We start from the raw sequence: 19,174 nt of genomic DNA, 5'->3' as shown, positions 1-19,174 counted from the left end.
TATACACACAGCCAGTGGTTGCCACCTTAGAAGAACTTTCAGTTCAAATAACTCAATTAGTCTTTCTATTCTTGATTCCCTTCCCTAGTCAACGTTCATTCGAGAGTAGAATCGGGTCTGTTACCAACATGTATTAGGCAACTGGAATTGAAAAGGTCAGTGTTTTAGAGCCACGAGCCTCCAACTTTGGACTTCCCAAAACCAGCCAGAATTTGTATAAATGCTGTGGATTCACAGGGCCCACCCCCCAGGATTCTGAATGCAGAGGTAATCCCCACATTAAATAAACACCTGGATGTTTCTTAATCAGTGGCAGTCCTGTGGACCGTTCTTCACAGTTGGGGCATCCAGACTCCACTGGGCAGGAAGACATGACTCAGAATCACTAATGAAGTCAACCCCAGATGTCCAAAGCTTGAAACTCTCCCAGGTAATTCTGATGCATTTTCCATTCACCCAAACCCAATTTATGGGCCACTGTTGCCAAAGCTGATCATTTTCCCCAAGCAGCTCTGCCTGCAATCTGTTAGCAGCCATCAGGTGAATAGAAGTGCCTGGTAACAGGTGCAAAGGGCTGTAAATTCCACTTCTGCACCCCCGGCCCCCCACAGACTTTTTCTTGATGTCTCTTTTCCCTCAGGAATTCAGGCAATAGGGGGACTCACCAGGTTTTATTAAATCCCTGGAATAGGCTCCCTCTACCAAAAAAAGACTCCAAGAGTAAAAAAACAACTTATCATTACCATTAATGCCCTCTTCCCACAAAGGTCTTCCTTAGAGATAATTATTTCACATGGAAGAGCTTAAGCTTACTTTTTTTTTTTTCTTTTAAGTAACCTCTACCCCCAACATGGAGCTCAAACTCATGACCCAGGGACCGAGGTTCACATGCTCTACTGACTAAGCCAGCCTTAGTCCACTGAGCTTATATTTTTCAGCCTTAGTCCACTGAGCCTTAGTCCACTGAGCTTATATTTTTCAGCCTTAGTCCACTGAGCTTATATTTTTAGGTAAAAAGTATCAGAAACTGACTCACATTGCTTATGAAAGCCAGGGCCTTTCTTCCTTATGGTAGTATTTCCCACAGACTTAGAAATAGGCAATGGCTATGTGAATTTTTCCTTTGCTGGGCATCCTGTCTCTCTGACTTTTCTTATAAATAATGCCATAACACAGGTAATATATCAATATTGAGATAACACTGTACTTTCAATCTACACTATGGAGGTACCCAACTAAGACTGTGCACTATGGTATCATCCAATATGGCTAGAGACTCTCCTTCACTTTACCAAAGACTCAGGAATCTTGTCAAGGATTACCCAGCCTAAAACATCACGGAATATAAGCTTTTCCAGCCACATCTTAACGTTGAACATTTTAAAGTAGAAAGGAGAGGCAGCTCGGTGGCTCAGAGGAACCTGGGTGGCTCAGTCATTTAAGCATCTGCCTTTGGCTAAGGTCATAAGTCTGGGATGGAGCCCCTAATTGGGCTCCTTGCTCAGCAAGGAGTCTGCTTCTCCCTCTCCCTCTGCTGCTTCCCTTATGCTTATGCTCCTTCTCTCTCTCTCTCTCTCTCTCTCTATATATATATATATATATGTATATGTATATATATATCTCATATTAATAAATAAAATCTTTAAAAATAAATAGAGTATAAAGGAACCCAAATTTCATGCCAATTTGGGAGAATTCTGGATGCCCCCAAAAGTACCATAACGCAGGAAGTGGATCAGTGCTTATAGTAGTCTCAAGATGAAAACTCTCCTTAATTCTCTCTCCCATCCCAAGTCCTGGATGACATAGAGAATAACATAAGATTTGAATCCTAGGCAAGCTATTAGAATGTTCTTATTATGAATCAGTTATGGAGAGAAGGAAGGGGACAAGGGAAGGAGAGAAAAAACACAGTCCAAATCCAAACCTAGCAAAATCTGAACTCCATCTTGGGCTTTTGCTGCCAACGTTATAGTTTTCGTTTTATAGAGGTCTTCCCTTGCTTTGCTCTTTGACAGAAAAACTGCATTGACCGAAGTTGTAACCTGAATTACCTAACTAATTACCCCTTCCCCATCCTTGCACAGCAAACCTGGTGCCTGACATGAATTATGCAATGCAGAACAATCCATTATGCAGGCAGAAAAGCAAGAAGGGCTGCCTTTGTTTTCAAAAAACAAAATTCTACCATATAACCCTGGCCCTGAAGAACGGATACCCACTGGTCTTAGAGGTTAATCGTATTCTAAAAGCATCTACTCTTGGAATAAAGGGCAAGGTCCTAATTTATCTGTAGAATGTCCCAGAAAGTTGTGGTATTGAGGACTTTCCTGCTATATTTAAAACCTAGAGGAATACATGATTCATTCGTTTTTTTATTTGTAAGGCCACACATTTCACAGTAAGGTCATCTCAGAGTAGAGCACATATACCATTCCCAGTACATACTCATATAAATGTCATCGTCAAGGGGCACCTGGGTGGCTCAGTGGTTGGAGCATCTGCCTTTGGCTCAGGACAAGATCCCGGGGTCCTGGGATCAGTCCTGCATCAGGCTCCCCGCATGGAGCCTACTTCTCCCTCTGCCTCTATGTCTGCCTCCCTCTCTCTATGTCTCTCATGAATAAATAATGTTTTTTTAAATGTCATCGTCAAGAGGCCATTTTGCACCCAGTTCAAAGACTCAGCAAACCGGGACCCTGAGACAAAATACTCCAAAAATTATGATCAGCTGTCAAAATATACCCTCTCCCCAGCTCCTCACAACTGGAAGGGGGGAGCTGTCACCAGCTGAGCCTCCAACAAACACAAGCAGACCACAGTGACAAACTGGACCACTTCTGGAACTTATTATTCACTTCAACACATACTTATTGACCCTTACTGTGAATTGGTCACTATCCTGGGCCCCGAAAATACAGACAGGAGTAAGAAATGAGATTATGGCTCTTAAACAAATAAAGTGTGAAAGACATCAAGTGAGAGAAACAAACACATAAACATGGGGCTGCAAGCTCAACGCCCCTACCAAATATGGCTCCCAGATGTGTTTTGTTTGGTTCATCCATGCTTTTGGAAGAGCTCTGAACCAACAGTTTTAGACTGTTGAAGTGCGTTTTTTAACAATTCAAGCTTCTGGAGTCTCTTGAAAATTTGAAAAATCTGGCATCACTAGCCAATGCTCCCAACATGTCAGCAATAGGCTGAAGCTAAGTCACAACCGCTCCCTCTGAACAAATTGTGCCCTTCTAGTTTACCCCAGTCCTCAGCCGTCCCTAATGCCCTCTGAAATACCCACTCAGCATTTGCATTTGTGAGTACTATTATTCAAAAATAATAAGAGTCCCAGTGCTAGGTAGTATGTGTTATAACTGAGGTAAGTGAAGAAATACAGGACTCCCACATACTGGCACCAGGGATACAACAAGTCGATATGCTCTCTGAGTCTTAAGAAGATAAAATTCAAGGGTGCCTAGGTGGCTTAGTCAGTTAGGCGTCCAACTCTTGTTTCAGCTTAGATCATGATCTTGAAGTCCTAAGATTGAGCCCCAAGTCAAGCTCCACACTCAGTGCAGAGTCTGCTTGAGACTCTCTCTCCCTCTCCCTCTGCCCCTCCTCCTGCTCGCTCTCTCTCTCAAATAAATATTTTTAATATTTTTATTTTATTTTAATATTTTTAATATTATTTAATATTTTTAATATTATTAATATTTTTAATATTAATATTTTTAATAAATAAATAAGAGGATAAAATTCATGTGAGCCAAGAGTTCTAGGCATCTATGCAAGGAAAAGATCCGAAGTAGTTCACCAAAATGTTAAGTATAAGGATATTCATCAATGTGTTGTGTAAAACAGGAAGGGAAAGCAACCTAAATGTTCAATGTTTATCCTCAGAGCATGGTTTAATATAGCACAACCTGAAATTATTCTACAGCCACTGAAATGACAAAACAGATATATTTGTAGTACAGAAAAAACATCTATGATATACTGTTAGGCGCACACACACACAAAAATCCACAAACAGCATATGCTGTATTAGCCAATTTTTATAAGAAAAAGACCCTCCTGGGCAGCCCAGGTGGCTCAGAGGTTTAGTGCCACCTTCAGTCCAGGGCATGATCCCGGGGACCCAGGATCGAGTCCTACATCAGGCTCCCTGTGTGTTGCCTGCTTCTCCCTCTGCCTGAGACTCTGCCTCTCTCTCTCTCTCTCTCTCTCTCTGTCTCTCATGAATAAATAAATAAAATCTTAAAAAAAAAAAAAAGACCCTCCTAAAAAACCTACCAAAAAACTGTGTGTGTGTGTGTGTGTGTGTGTGTGTGTGTGTGTGTGTGTGTTTGGATAAAAATAGAGTATGAACACAGATCCCTGGGTGGCTCAGCAGTGTAGCGCCTGCCTTCTGCCCAGGGCATGATCCTGGAGACCCGGTTTCGAATCCTGCATCGGGCTCCCTGCATGGAGCCTGCTTCTCCCTCTGCCTGTGTCTCTGCTTCTCTCTGTGTGTGTCTCTCATGAATAAATAAAATATTTTTTAAAAAATAAGAGTATGAACATGTGTATTTCTCTGAGTGGGATTACAGACCATGTAGATACATTTTCCTTTCATATTCACATCTTTCTGAATTGTACACATTGTTTAAATGAGGAAAAAATAAATTTCACAGGGGAAAAAAACATAAGCTGTGGAAGCACACACTAACTATAAATAGTGATTGACAGTTCTACAAGGTTACAATAATATTTGAGTTTTTAAAAGATTAGAAACCAAGATCTAGATGCCAATGCTTGGTTTAAAAAAAAAAAACCCCACATGCTCGAACACCAAGGAAAGTTCTTTTTTAACAACTTGATCTGGAGTTTTGAATTCTTAACCAAGTCACACAGACTTAAACAGGCTGATAGTTGGAGGAGGAAATGAGCATGCTCTCTCCCTATCAGATGTAAATTCTAACGTTTGGCCAAGAGTCCAGGTGGTAAAATACTGACTCTATTTAAATCAAGCCAAAGTGATGCCTTCCGTGGCCACATTACATAAGCAACAGGCACAATCACTGCACACATCTGGTCAGAATACAGGCCCTCTAAGACCTTCAACACAATTAATTCAATATTTTCTCTACAGTTCAAAATGCTACAACAACTGGCAGAGAACCATCTTAAATCATCACGGAAAAATCAGACATATGGCTAAGTATATTTAATATGCCTTAAAAATAAGCCACGGATTTTCTAGCCAACAAGATCTTAGGCAAGACTTTTATTTATTTAAAAGTTATGCTTACTCGTTACCCTCAAAAGATTTCAATTGAACAGATATTTCTTGAGCACCTACAGAGGGCAGAGATTACAAACAGAGAGAAAATAGGGACGCTGCCTTCAAGAATTCAAGACACATGCAATCCAGTATGAGAGACAGACAGGCAAATCTACAATTACAAGACACTATTGTCTTGAAATTATGATGTATGTAGGGGAAAAAAAGAGGGCACGGAGGAGGAAGGATTGAATCAACGGTGTTGGGGGAGGGAGAACAGGGCAAACAGAGGAAGGAGAATGAGAAGAGCTTAACAATATGGAGCGGTAGGTTCTGTTCTGGCCCATTCACACTTTGGGAATCCATTTCTATTCCTAGGCCAATTGCCAGCAGGGTCACTAAGCATACTGTACACTCTCAGGCAGCAATGGTACAGCCTAAAAGAGGTGCATCCACAGTGATCCCCCCTCCCCCAGTGAAAGGGCAGAGGGGCTCCTGGCTACAAAGTCAACACATTTCTAGTGTGTTAAACCTAGGATAAGAATTTTGGAAGCACGCAGACCTGACCTTGAATCTCACCTGCATCAGGTGCCTGGGGGTGAGGGTAAATTACTTGACCTCTCCAGCTAATTTTCTCATGGCGAAAATGAGAATGACATCATCTACCCAGGCAAAACCCTAACCTGGGTCTCAGCTACCTATCGGAAGATCAATAAGTAACAGTTATGATTAGTTTATTCCTCCTAATTCAGATGCCCAGTCTCTACCCTGAAGTTATACATTAGAGCAGAGTTTCTCAACCTCAGCCCTATGGCCATTTGGGGCTGGATAATTCTCTCTTGATTGGGGGGTGGGGGGTACTGTAATGTACACTGTAGGATGTTCAGCAGCCTCTCTGACCTCTACTCCCTAAGGGCCAGTAGCACTCCTCCATCCTGAGTCGTAACAACCAAATATGTTCCCAGGCACTGCCAAATGTCCCCCAAGGGGGCAAAACCACCCTCAGTTTTAAATCACCTCTATAGAGGAACTCACCAACAGGTGTCCATTTCGCAACTGAAAATCATCACACAGCTGCTATTATGTAGGTATTTGGTAAGCCCTGCCTATGGGACCAAGCAGAGGATTGTGTTCTGGGTACATTTTCCCATTTAATCCTCACAACCAGCCAATGTGGTAGGTATTATTCTCATTTCCAACTGGGAAAAATGAAGCGGCAGTGCCTGGATTTGAACCCAATCAACCTGACTCCAAACCCTTATAATTCCAAATCCCACTGCTTCCCTTGCCATTCGTGATTGGAGAATCCAGATACAGTGCTAGGAAGATCAGAGGACCTCAGGGTCAAGTTCTCAAGGATCATTCTGCCTGGGACCTCCAGGAAATAGAGAGATGACTTCCCCTTCCTCTATACCTTCATGCAACATGGGACCTAATGACAATAATTAGAATCAATACGTCACCACCAGTGTGACAAGGTGAGAGAAGTTCTACCAACAGACGGTGACGTCCAGAGTTTCCTTCTCACTTGTCAGAACTAATCCAACCACAGCCTTTTCAAAAAAGTGGCATCTGAAACATGCAGAAAAATGAGGCCTTTTTCTAGACTTTAAAAAGCTCTCCAGGAAACTATCCCACAATTTTTATCTCTCAAGAGATTCTTTCTTCTCTCTGGACTGCTTTCAAATGAGGAACATTAAAAAAATAACAGAAGCCAACATATATTGAGCACTCACTATGTGCCAGGCCCTATGCCATGTGGTTTCCTAAAACCTCCTCATTTTGTTCTGCCATCAACTCTAGAAAGGAGGTATCATTATTATCCCCATTTTCAGATGGGGAAGCCCTGACACAAAGAGGTGAAGTGCCTTGCCCTGAGTCACCTGGCTAGTAACTTTAAAAATCTGGCTTCTAAATCCAGGCCGGCTTAAATCCAAAACCTATACATCTATTATACATCAATAAATTGTTATCTTCAGGTTCTCTTACAAGCACCACTATCATCCTGTTAACACTGTATATAGCAATAATTCTGAAATATGGCTTATAACCAGGGCATAATCGCCTTTTAATTGCCCCATCATGCCACTGTCCATAAAGAGAGCTTAGAGTCTTGTCTCATGACAAGCTCAAAGATTAGCCTTATTACGAAAAACATAACTGTGTCCCATTAAAGGTGCACACAAATGCCTCCGATGGCAATAATGGTGGGGTTGACACTTGAGCCGTGAGAATGTAATTCTCTTCTGTAATTCTTTCTCATGACACTGGAGGTGGTAACAGAAAAAGTCTATTCACACAGAGGGCAGTGCCCAGAAGAACTTCTCACAGTCCATTTGGGGGTGAGAAGAGTTTGCAAAGTTCCCTGACATTCTCAGGTGCTGCCCGAAACCCCGTCACATGAAACTGGCTGCCGATGCTGCCTTCAGGAATATTCCTCCATCAATCAGCTAAGCTCTACTCAGCCACACTCGCAGACTGCAAAATGACAAACCCTCATCAAGGTTAATGTGATCCATCATGAATTACCCACAGTTTCAGAGACTTTCAAATATGGGAATTTTCAGAGGCAAATGAGCTCAGGAGAGATTTCTCATTCTCAATTTGACAGCAGACGTTCAACAAATACTTGAGCAACGACTATGTACCAGGCACTACTCTCAGTACTTGGAGATGCAGCAGCAAACAGATCAACAACATCCCTGCCCTCTCGGAGCTTCTATTCTAGGAGAGACAAAATAAAGATTTTACTTATTTTGAAATGATCTATCTGAAATGGAGTGGAAATAAAGCAGAGAAAGGTTACAGGGGATGACAAATGACAGTGGAGTTACAGCTTTCAATAATGAAGTCAAAGAAGGTGTCACTGAGAAGGTGACATTTGGGAAAGACTTGAAGTTCATGAGGGAGCAGGCCTTCTAGCTGTCAAGGTGGGGAGTGGCAGGCCATGGATGGGGAAAGTAAAGAACTTCAATGGGCCAGATGGGATGATGGGATGGGGGGGGCCTTGTGAGTTACTGTGAGGATGTCAGTTTTTCACTGTGAGATAAGGACCAAAGAAATGATTATAAGTAATGGATTACATCATTCTTTAATTACTTAGCCATAAAAAGAGAAGAGAATTATTTAATCGTAAAAAACACTGTTCAAATTCCCTCTTCTAATTTTGCGACGAGCCTTCAAGGTTAGCATCCAGAATACACTGGACACTTCCTAGGACACTTTACTATAGTCAAGCAGCCATCAATATGATAGGCATGGCCTTGAGATTGTGGGAGTTCAGCTGTGGAAACACCAAAACAAATTCACAAGAAATACTATATTGATGCAGACATCCATAGGGGTGCAGTACAGCAAAGCTCTAGTGTTTACGAGGGATTTTTCAAGGTTATAGATCTCACATAGAAGCTGCATAAAGACAGGCAAGAATGCAGTAACCTACTTTTTTAGGATGTGAATGTCAGCCCTTAACGAATTTGACAGCCCTTATTCTCAGTGTATACAAAATCAGTATATCCTGTTACACATATATACAAACTCAAGGAAGAGACCACTAACATCAGAGACCGGTGTTTTGCATTAAATAACCATCGTTTATAAAGCAACATCCTTCATGTAAACCCTTGTGGTAAGGAGATGTCAGAATGTTTTCTCTTATAAACCACTTAATTCCCCTTGGTGGATATCATCAATTCTGCTATCCTAAACTAGCTGGGTAATGAATGCCAACAAATGTAGTAAGCCAACAGTATGCCATTGCATCATAAGGTCAAGTTAATCTGTTTTTAAATAACACAGCCATTGGCGAAGGGTGGCCACTGGAAACAATGGACAAGTTGGGTTGCCTGTCCTTGCATTATTTTTTTCTAAAAGCTGTGGAATGTTCCACAGTGTAACCTAAAAATATCCTTCGGAAAGTGGTCTCTTAGCATGAAGAATAAAAAGATTGATTTTGAAAGTTTAAGTCAAAGAAAAAAAGACAAATAAACACAAAGCACAATTTAAGAGCAAGAGAGGACAAAAATCAGACTGTTTTCTGAAGCAAAGACCTGATTTGCTGCTGGCTGAAAAAACCATACAGAGGGACAATGCTACAAGAAAACAGAGGTAAGGCGTCATTCTTACGGATGCTGACATAGAACAGATCGCACATCAACAGAAAACAGAAAAGCACCCCCCACCATCCCGCCTGCTCAGCATCTGAAATTTCCCTTCTTCAACTCCAGTAAGAGTCAACAGGCAGAAATATTTCAATATAATTCATTAAGCCTTGTCGGTCATTTATTTATTTATAGATCAGTATAAATTATTAGACACGAGGAATCAGCTGATTGGAAGATCTGGCGAAGGGAAAATGAACATATGAGGATCCTATATCAGGAGAAATAAAAGACGAATAGGGAGGAAAGGGGGAAGGATGTAGTTGGCCTGGTCTGCACTTATCTTAGGAATGAGAAGCAACAAAGTAAAATTCATTCATCTGTCTGGCAAATTGTAATGAGTACCAAGGTTTTGCCAGGTACTGTTTTATTTTATTTTTTTGAATATTTATCTATTTGAGAGAGAACAGAGCACGCGAGAGAAAGAGCGAGTACACACAAGCAAGGGGGAGGGGTAAAGGGAGAGGGAGAAGCAGGCTCCCCACTGAGCAGGGAGCCCAATGCGGTACTTGATCCAGGGACCCTGGGATTGGGACTTGAACCGTGACCTGAACCGAAGGCAAAAACTTAGCAGACTGAGCCAGGCAGGCGCCCTGCTGGTACTATTTTAGGCCAGAGGAAATGTGAACAAGTGAGAAAAGCTTCTTGTTTTCACAGACCTTTTATTTTCAGGGGAGGAGAGACAGACAAAAAAGAAGAAACAAGGGGCCCCGGGCTGGCTCAGTGGGTACAATATGCGCCTCTTGATCCCAAGGTGTCAGGAGTTCGAATCTCATGCTGGGTGTAGAGATGACTTCAAAAAGATTAACTAACTTGAGGCACCTGGGTGGCTCAGTGGTTGAGCGTCTGCAGTCCTCTCAGGGTGTGATCCCAGGGTCCTGGGATCGAGTCCCACATCGGGCTGCCCACAGGGAGCCTGCTTCTCCCTCTGCTTGTGTCTCTGCCTCTCTGTGTTTCTCATAAGTAATAAAGTCTTTAAAAATAAAATTAATTAAAAAAAGAAGAAATGGGGCAGCCCGGGTACCCAAGCGGTTTAGCGCCGCCTTCAGCTCAGGGCATGATCCTGGAGACCCGGAATGGAGTCCCAAGTCAGGCTCCCTGCATGGGGCCTGCTTCTCTCTCTGCCTGTGTCTCTGCCTCTCTCTCTCTCTCTCTTCTCCCTCTCTCTCTCTCTCTGTGTGTCTCTCATGAATAAATAAAATCTTTAAAAAAAAAAAAGAAGAAGAAGAAGAAATGGTGACAAGACCATGAAGTCACAAAGCAGGATGAAGGGACAGCATACGACTCAGGAGTTGTCTTACAGGGGGTCAGTGGCGTGCAGGGACTAGCTCACACTGGCTCTTCCCCACTCCAGATACACTACAGATCCACAGGGGGCCTCCACCAGAGCCAGTTGTTAACCATTTAGCAGTACACTACCTGATGACCTTCTCTCTGAAGGGACACTAGAGAAAAGAATCAATCTTGTGGCCATCTGGGGAGAAGAATAAGCAAACCCAGAGGCCCTGAAGCAGAATTCAAGGGATGCCAAGAAAGACAAGGCCCTGTTTTTTTTTGTTTGTTTTTTTTTAAGATTTTATTTATTCATGGGAGACACAGAAGGCAGAGACATACGCAGAGGGAGAAGCAGACTCCCTGCAGGGAGACCGATGTGGGACTCGATCCCAGGATGCCGGGATCACACCCTGAGAGGAAGGCAGACGCTCAACTGCTGAGCCACCCAGGGGTCCCTTCCTTCCTCCTCCCTCCCTCCCTCCCTTCCTTCTCTTCCTTCCTTCCTTTCTTTCTCTTTCCTACCAATAGAAAGATGGTCAATGTACAGTATTTGCTAAGACTGCCTTATCTACCATTCCTGGAATTCACTCACCTGTTCCCAAGGCCCTGTGTTTTAAAGTGAGAACTGCTTTGTTACAGAGCTGTCATAGTATATTTCAATTGGTCAAAATAAACCCCCAACATCACAACAAAACACAAAAAAGCACAAAGAACTATATTCCATTGTATATGGTCATAATTCCCTCATTACGGTGAGGGAAAGGGTCTGGTGGTGGTGGTGTGATTTCTAAGTTGTGTCTTATTTATTTCCCCGGTTCTGTCAAACGGGGACAGTTTCGGCTTCCAGGTAATTTGCAAATCCACAGACTTCACCTACAAAAATCTGTAAGCATGACCTACAATATTACCACTCTGGGAAACTACAGTCACACCATTTTCAACTTTTGGAGTCGGGGTTACTCATGGAATTGCAGCATTTTATGAGTGCAAAGGACCGAAAGGGCACACCCATTTTATTTCTGGCATGAACAAATGGAGAGACATTGGCCCAAAGAGGGTGACTTGCCAGGGAGAACAGCACTAGCCGACAAAGCTTGCTCTAGAAACCCATGTGGCCTGTGTCATGGGTCATATTCTCAATGTGTCTATACCTTAGGGCAGTGATTCTCAAGACCGAGCACAGGCCTTAGAATCACCTGAGGGCTTGTTTAAAAATGCTCCACAGGCTTCACCTCTAAAGTTTCAGAGTTTTGGAATCAGGAGGGCTGGGGTGAGGTCGAGGAATGTACATGTCTAACCAGTTCCCAGGTGACTATGGCCACGGGTCTTTGGGTCCTACTCTGAGACACGCTGACCCAGGAAACAGGAGCAGGGGCTTTTGGAATGCAACACCACTGACTTCCAGCTAGACTTCCACCACTTGCATGACTCTTGGAAAGAGTACTCAAACTCTGAGGACCTCAGTTTCTGACATCTGCATCCAGCTGCGAGAAATAAAAAACAAAATGTCCATAAAGTACTAGCTTCGCCAAGGGCCTGGCACATTCTGAAGCAAGCGCTTAGCTTATATCCTATAGCAAAGTTTCCTTAATTACTTTTTTCTTTTTCCACATATACTAAGATGGCTACCATCCAAACAGCAGAAAAGATGAAAGACTGGCAAAAATGTGGAGCAAGTGGAATATTTTTGGCACCTATATTCATAGTAGCGAAAAACAGTAAATAGTCCAAATATCCACTGACGAGCAAAAATATTTAAAAACTGATATGTAGGGGGCCAGCCCGGGTGGCTCAGTGGTTTAGTACTGCCTTCAGCCCAGGGCGTGATCCTGGAGACCCGGGATCGAATCCCACATCAGGCTCCCTGCATGGAGCCTGCTTCTCCCTCTGCCTGTGTCTCTGTCTCTCTCTCTTTCTCTCTGTGTGTGTTCTCATGAATAAATAAATAAAATATTTTAAAAATATAAAAATAAAAAAGTAAAAACTGATATGTATACCTACAATGGAATATTACTCAACACTAAAAAAGAACAATGAGGGACGCCTGGGTGGCTCAGCGGTTTAGCGCCTGCCTTCTGTCCAGGGTGTGATCTTGGGGTCCCGGGATCGAGTCCCACGTCAGGCTCCCCGCATGGAGCCTGCTCCTCTCTCTGCCTGTCTCTGTGTCTCTCATGAATAAATAAATAAGATCTTTTTTTTTTTATTTTTTTATTTATGATAGTCACAGAGAGAGAGAGGCGCAGAGACACAGGCAGAGGGAGAAGCAGGCTCCATGCACGGGAAGCCCGACGTGGGATTCGATCCCGGGTCTCCAGGATCGCGCCCTGGGCCAAAGGCAGGCGCCAAATGGCTGCGCCACCCAGGGATCCCAAATAAGATCTTTAAAAACCTAAAATAAAATAAAAAAGAACAATGAGGAGTGCCCAGCTGGCTCAGTCGGTAGAGTATGTGACTCTATAAGCTGGAGCCCCACAACGGGTAGAGAGATGACTTAAAAATAAAATATATAGGGGATCCCTGGGTGGCGCAGCGGTTTGGCGCCTGTCTTTGGCCCAGGGCGTGATCCTGGAGACCTGGGATCAAATCCCACTTCGGGCTCCCAGTGCATGGAGCCTGCTTCTCCCTCTGCTTGTGTCTCTGCCTCTCTCTCTCTCTATCATAAATAAATAAATAATTTAAAAATATATATATATATATATATACATAAACTAAAAAAGAACAGTGACACAATATGAAATTCCAAAATATTTTGTTGAGTGAAAAAAGCCAGACACAAATGAGTACATACGGCATTATTTCAATTATACAAACTTCCGTAATAGACAAAATTAATCCTCGGTGAAAGAAATCAGACAGCCTTTGCCTCTGCAGGATGGGTGGGGAACTGACTGGAAAGGGACAGGAGGGAAATTTCTAAAGTAATGGAAACATTCTATATCTTGATTGGAGTGAAGATAAAATGAACATATACATTTGTCAAAACTTATCAAACTATATAGTGAAGATCCGAGCTTTTACTACAAGTAAATATATACTTACAAAGTATAAAGTATGTTATGTTATATATGCAAAATAACATTTTATGTAACATACATATGTATCTGTAGTTTTTTTTAGGCACTTTGTGACAAAAGACTGTCTTCTCCATCTAAAATGAACCAAGTCTGATCTGATAGATCCATTTAGCTTGGTTCCTTCACAATCTAGTCCTGCTTCATATAATACCATTTGCTACAGACTATTTTAGTCTGTGCATCTTCCCAGGGAGCTGCCATGAAATAGAAACAGCAGAATCTTCTCCCACAAGAAGACCGTGACATTTCCATACAGACGGCACCCAAAGTGCCCTGTGTCCCTGGGAGTGGCCAGCTCAGGGTGCAGATAACACAAACATAACATTTTCCTTTACCACGTACCAAGGATGAGCCTATCTAATATGATTCAAACACAGTAATGAAGACATAGTAACAGCAATTGTCATATAATTTAAATCATATTCTTGCTATGAAGAGAAGACTAGTGAAATGCTTTCTAGTGCCATGTTTCTAAAATGAAGATGTTGGAAGAACTGTGCCCATGTAATTATTACATAAAATAGTAGCTTTCACACTGCGGTGGATTCCATCCACATCTTTATGCTATTCTGAGTAGATCAAGTAGATTTACACACACACACACACACACACACACATACACAAATGCACCTGCTGGGAACAATCCTGTGCAGTACACAGAATGGTTCTGGATAAAGGGAAATAACACTTTGGAGACACTACAGTTTCCTTTCCATCCAGGAGTGTCTGATTCCAAACACACTTGATTATCTGACCCACCCTTCCTCGGTTCCATGATGAGGCAGCCCTGGCACAATGCCTCTTGGACCTTCGCTTATTGGTGGATAGAAGAGTTTCAGCAACAGACAGTATATCACACATTAAGAACAGGACTATACAGGACCCACTAAGCAGATAATAGATGGATAGGTACCCCTGCCTGTCCCTCCGCCAACCCTTTCTCCAAAACGCCCCTGCGCTGAAACCTGTGGGTGCTCCCATCAAATGCCTTGACAGAGTGTTTCCTCTACAGTTCTATCAAGTCCTAACAATCCAGGTACTGGCATTGAATTCATAATCCAGGTTCCTAAACACTAAAATCTAGGCTTAGAAATAAATCACCAGTCAAATTCAATTAACCATAATAACAGCTCATCTTTATTGGGCATTTACTATATGGCAGGCCCTGTTCTGCACACTTTCCAGTTACTAGCTTATGTAATACCCAAATGAAAGCCAGGTTACAGATGAGGACACACTCTCAGGTGAAGGTGTTAGACCTCAAGCAAAGCCTGAGGAGATAAACAATGAATAAGGCACAGTCTCTCTTCAATAAGCTTACCACCTTGTATGGAAATGAGAGGAGGGACATAACTCATAGCTCAGAATAAGTTAAAAAAAAAAACTACAAAGTACACACACTGAGGGGAGCCCAAAAGAAGAAAGGTTTGTTCAGCGTGGTGGGATGTTGGAGGGCTTCCTGGAAGAGGTGTCCAACTGGAAGATGACATAAATAGTGGGAGCTTTTCATAACTGTCGGTCCATTGCTCCCCAAACTGCCAGAAGGCCTGACCGCTCCTTCTGCCCCCTCCAGTTTCATCTGGAACAGGCCTGTTTCCAAGGACCTGCTCAGCCCAGCCCAGCCCTCCTTTCCTTTAACACATTCCTCCAGCTGCTCCTAGCCCTTCTAGGCCCTCAGGCACATATGGGAACTTTTCACCACGCTCAACTCTGCGACCCCCCTTGGTGCTTTCATGGGGGAGAACCAGTGTCGTGGCACTTGGTGGTACAAGTGATCCTTTACTGGAATCAAGTCCTCTGTTGGACTGATCTGGGGACAGCCCCTTGCCTGCACCAAACCGAGACTGGAGGGACTCCCCACCACACCAGCAGTCATCAGAGCGGTGGGCACTCCTCTACAGGCTTCTAAGAGAGGAATCTGCCTTCATTCCTTCCCAGAAATCAAGCCCTCCAGTTCAGGAGGGTCATCCCACCCACCTCCACCCCCCCACACACACACTCACCTCTTCCCACCCGGGCTTGCATTAAGGACTCAAACCCTCGCTTTTGGATATCTGTGTGATCTTGGGCAAGTAACTTATCCAATGTCAGTCCCAGTTTCCTCACCTGTAACCCGGGGTTTTACAAATTCACCTCGCTCTCAGAACTGTCAATCAGAACAAAACAGCCAAGGAAAGCCTGCCACACAGAGCCCGGCACGCGGTGAGCCAACAGTGAAGAGTAGCTACCACTGTCATTATCAACGATAAGGATGATAGTGGTGCTGGAGGCAGCGTGAACTTGGGCTTGATTCGCGCTGACCGAAAATACTCCTTCTTTCCCTCCCCCCACGCCTGGGGCTGGGCCACACGACCGAGACACATGCGTCATCCAGCTCTGGGGTGAATGCAGGATCTTCAGGCGGCGGGGCGTGCACAGGAACCGCAGGGCGGTCATGCCCCAACCCACCTGGAGGGATGCCGGGTGAAGCTGATTCCTCGTCCGTAACCACAGACCCCTCGTTCATACCCATTCTCGGGGTCTGGAAACGGAGAAGTGGCCCAAGAACGCAGCGGCTGCGCCGGCTGCATCGGCTGCATCGCTCCCCAGGGGAGCCCCGGAGCCCGTCCACTTTCACCCCTGCCTCAGTTTCCCAACTCCCGCAGGCGAAGCTGCGCCTCACTTGGTGGCTGGGATAACAGGTTGGCAAGCAAGCCAGGCCTGGGGAAAGTCTCCCCGCTTGCGGGCGCAAACCCAACCCCCCCCCCCAACACCACCACCACCTCTTTCCAACGCAGGTGGGCACACGACCCACAATCTCTCAACAACTTTGCTTATTTCACCACCGCAGGGCGCACGGCCCCAACTTCCCCTCCCAGCTGCGCCCGCAGGAGGAACGCGGGAAATCGAGATGCGGCGGCTGGGGCTGGGGCGGGGGGGGGGGGGGGGGACCCCGCAGGCCGCTCCCGGGTTTGCAGGCACCTCCCGGAGGCGCGTCCCGTCTTACCTTGTCTGACGGCTTTGAAGGTGACGGCCTCCTTGCAGCTGTCGATGACTCCCAGCACGTCGTAGCGGGGCAAGCCGGACACCCGGATCCCCTGCACCTCCAGGAGCAGCTCCCCCTCGCCCAGCCGAGGGCCCTCGCCGCCGCCGGGAAGCCCCTTCGGAGCTTCGGCCACCGCTCCGACGTACGGAAACTCCCCATTCTCCGCGCCCCCCAGCACCGTCACCCCCAGCTCACCCTGGGGTCCCCGCCTCACGGTGCATTCGTGAATCTTGCTAGTCCAGTGGTTCTTCTTCTGGATCACCCTCGACATGATGGGTTACACCTCTCCTTACCACCACCACCACCCCCCAACACACACACACACAAATAATAATAATGCAATGAGAGACAGGTGCCCCCCACCGCACAAGCCCCCAGGCCCCCGCTGGTTCATGGGAGAGACATCTCCCCCAAAATAACGCCACGGGAGAGAGAAACTTGGCAGCCTCGCTCCCCTGCACACACTCGCGCACTCAAGCCATCATAAAACAAACTTTCTGGGCTCCCCCGCGAGCCCTGCACAGGCGCCCGCGAGCTTTGTTTGCATTCCGGGGCTCCTCGGTCCACGCTCCGGCGCCCGAACGTTCTCCCCGGGACCAGAGTCCACTCTGCGCCGCTTGGGTGTTGTTTTTTTTTTTTTTTCTTTTTCCCTTTTTTTTTTTTTTTTTTTCTTTCCTCCTCCCTTCCTTCCTTTCTTGCCTCTTGGAAATGCGGTGTCTCCTCTCCGCCTCCCGCCTGGCTCGCCTGTCCTCGCTGGCGGGCTGTTCCTGAGGGTGAGGGCAGCCCTTGCAGCCAGTTGCTGGGAGCCCTGGAGACGCGGTTGCAGAGCGGGGGTGGGGGGGGCCCAGGAGGGAAGCGCCTGCGGCCCCTTTAAGCAGATACAAAGGCTCGGCTTGTTTTGTTACAGTTCATTCTATTCCGCGCCGCCGAGCGCAGCGGCCGGCGAGAGGAGACGCGCGCGCATGCGCCCCGCGGCCTCCTGCCGGCCGGCCCGGCCCCGCCTCCCCCTCCCGGAGGGAGAGATTCCAGTGTGCTTCCCGCTGGGTCCTAAAGCCGACCCTCCCGAAGGCGACTTCGCCCCCCGCCCCCTTCCACGCACCCGTCTTACTCCTCCTTTTCTTTCCTGGCCCTAGAGCCAGCGTATCCCTTGGGGATGCGGGGATGCGTACGTGCTTTTTTTTTTTTTTTTTTCCTCCCACTCTTTGCAACTTTTGAAATAGGGGCGACCCCGGCTTTGGCGTTGTAAAACCCTTTCCAACAGGTGGGGGTTGGGGAGCTCACACTCACACCCTCACCCTCGCGCTCGCAGTCACGCACACACGCACGCGCTCACGCCGGCCTCGGCCTCTCACCGCCCTCGGCCAGTGGCTGGCCACGCTGTCGGTCACCCCGCCCCCAGCCCCCGCCGCACTTCCCTGCAGCACCCGGAGCTCGACCCGACCCGCCCCGACCCGCCCCGACCCGCCCCGACCCGGAGGCGCGCGCCTGCCCTTCGCCAGCCTGCGCGCACCGGTGTGGGTCCCGGATCCGGGACTGCCAGCATCTCTGCAGACCCTGGGTCCCCTGGTACACCCCCCCCCCCAACCTGGGATCCCTGGGAACTTTGAGATCCCCTTAAACTTTGGAGCCAACTTTTTAAGACACGAGGGAAAACTATAGGCACAGGAAAGAAGCCAAATGGCTGGAGGGGGGCTCAGGTCGTCAACCTAAAAGGGACCTAGCTTTTTCACTGCCTTTTAACAGCAAAGACTCCTCCTGGAGCCAGTCATCTGCCCCAGGCTCAAGTTCCTGGCTGAGCCCAGAATCCTTCCTTCCGACCCGCCCTGGGGCCAGGAGATGAGGATCACCCACCGGTCTTGGATCTGCACGCGCGCCCAGGCGCCCGCGGGGTGGGGGCGGGGGCGCGGGCTAAGCAGCCACATCCCGGAATTCACACCCCCGGGATCAGGGCCGCCCTGGGGTGCGGGCCGAGCGAGGGCCTGTCCCCGCTAGGTTTGGGAGTGAGCTCTCAGGGGCCTCCAACAGAAAGAATACCCTGCACGGGGAAGGCTGTCCTACCCAAATAACACCCAAATCGAGAGTCTCCTAAGCCATCTCTTTTTCTCAGTGATTTATAACATATATGTTCATCTTGGGTCACAGAAGAGATTCCAAGGGCAAAGCAAGGGAGGGGGACGCAGAAAGGATGGGATGCTGCAGAAGTCGAGGTTGAAAGCCAGGCTATGGTGTTTAGGTTCCCACGGGTCCAGTCTCTCCGTGACCTTGAGCAAGCCCCAAGACCCCTCAGAGCCTTCCTCTCTCCCCTGTTAAGTCTAACAATACCTTGCAAGGTTCTTGGGAGTATTATTACATGGGAGAACACTTGTAAAGTGCCCAGCTT

At 46.3% G+C, this 19,174-nt stretch overlaps 1 protein-coding gene across 1 annotated transcript in view; it reads right to left on the bottom strand.

Moving 5' to 3' along the window:
• Positions 1 to 17,767, bottom strand: part of MAGI1 (membrane associated guanylate kinase, WW and PDZ domain containing 1) — a 637,460-nt gene extending 619,693 nt beyond the window's left edge. The window contains 1 exon segment of the mRNA XM_038565915.1: positions 16,756 to 17,767. Within this exon segment, the coding sequence (XP_038421843.1) occupies positions 16,756 to 17,065 (310 nt within the window). The 5' untranslated portion in view covers positions 17,066 to 17,767.
• Positions 17,768 to 19,174: the final 1,407 nt, after the last annotated feature.

Source organism: Canis lupus, chromosome 20, assembly GCF_011100685.1.
Source record: "Canis lupus familiaris isolate Mischka breed German Shepherd chromosome 20, alternate assembly UU_Cfam_GSD_1.0, whole genome shotgun sequence".
Lineage (NCBI taxonomy): Eukaryota > Metazoa > Chordata > Mammalia > Carnivora > Canidae > Canis > Canis lupus.
The sequence above is the reverse complement of the archived record's forward strand: the minus strand, read 5'-3'. Positions and strand labels throughout refer to the sequence as shown.